Source organism: Acanthisitta chloris, unplaced genomic scaffold (genome assembly GCF_000695815.1).
Source record: "Acanthisitta chloris isolate BGI_N310 unplaced genomic scaffold, ASM69581v1 scaffold33741, whole genome shotgun sequence".
NCBI lineage: Eukaryota > Metazoa > Chordata > Aves > Passeriformes > Acanthisittidae > Acanthisitta > Acanthisitta chloris.
In genome coordinates this window covers 352-1497 of record NW_008657060.1, presented here as the reverse complement: position 1 = coordinate 1497, position 1146 = coordinate 352, and the positions used below count along the sequence as shown (strand labels likewise).

Below are 1146 nucleotides of genomic sequence, written 5' to 3'. Positions count from 1 at the left end.
GTCGGAGGTGCCGTCGAAGCAGCGGCCGATGGCGATTTCCTTGGCCAGCCGAGGGTTCTGGTCTGTCACCGTGTAGATGCCGTAGTTGTGACCCAACGGGTCAACCGGTGCCAGCATGGTGAAGGCTCCTGTGTGGTTGTTGTCTGCCACGGGTGGGTGTCTGCTCAGGTACTCCCTGAGGAGGCTGTTGATGGCCGTGCGACGACAGCTTCCCTGAGGGATGATGGACACCAAGGTGCGATCCACCAGGCTTTGGTCGAAGAGCATCCCACTGCACTTGAACTCCACACAAGCTCCTGAGGTGTTCTCCAGCGTCATGTCCCGCACGCTCCGACTGTCCCTCAGCCCGTAGAGCTGCCCTCGGGTACGGGGGTGGCTGCCCCCGACGTTCCTTGACCTCACCATGTACTCCTGCGGCCCCTCGATCTGCACCTTGATGAAACAAGCCCTGAACTCCTGAGGGTTGGGCCACCACGACAGGTAGTCGCCGGTCCAGGAGGTCAGATCGCTCTCCTTGAAGGGCACCACGTTGTACTCGTACTTGTCCACCTCCACGCGGTAGAAACGCAGATGGTTGGCACTGGTTGGTGCCTTCTCACACTCCTCCAGGCTGCGGTAGGAGTAGATCGGCCCGTTGGTCTCGTCAACATTGTTGGGGTCGGGCTTGGCCACATTGATTTGGAAAGCTGTCTTCTTCAGGTTGGGGTCATCGTGGTCCAACCGGCGGTAGCCCAGCTTGCCCAGGTAGGGTTGGGACACCCCAACGGCGTTGGGGTTGAGCTTGGGGCTGGAGGCCACAGCTTCCAGCTCCTCCCCGCCCAGCGTGGCGGTGACGTAGGCCGAGTAGGCGTCGGGGCGTTGCGCGTCACAGAACGCGGGGAGACAAGCGCCGTTGGGGCCTGTGACCACACTGTCGAAGCGGCCCCAGGCCCGGGGGTTGGTGGGGTAGCCAGGTTGGGGCTCCAGGTTGATGAGGCTGATGACCACCCCTTCCAGCTGCTCATAGGGGGTGAACTTTTCATTGCTGTAGGCCCTGACCTTGACGAAGCAGCGCCGATCCTCTGGCACGTCCAGGTTGAAGAGTCGCCTCTCGCGGATCTCCAGGTTCCCCACCAGGAAGGTTCTCTCCTCCCTCTTCCTTCGGCT

General features: G+C 61.9%; 1 protein-coding gene across 1 annotated transcript in view; it reads right to left on the bottom strand.

Moving 5' to 3' along the window:
* Positions 1-6: 6 nt before the first annotated feature.
* The window catches only part of LOC103811593 (cartilage intermediate layer protein 1-like), a gene marked incomplete at both ends in the record, with an annotated part of 1488 nt that continues 348 nt past the window's right edge, over positions 7-1146 (bottom strand). Inside the window, one exon of the mRNA XM_009084579.1 lies at positions 7-1144. Coding sequence (XP_009082827.1) covers positions 7-1144 — 1138 coding nt within the window. The remainder of the gene's footprint in view (positions 1145-1146) is intronic.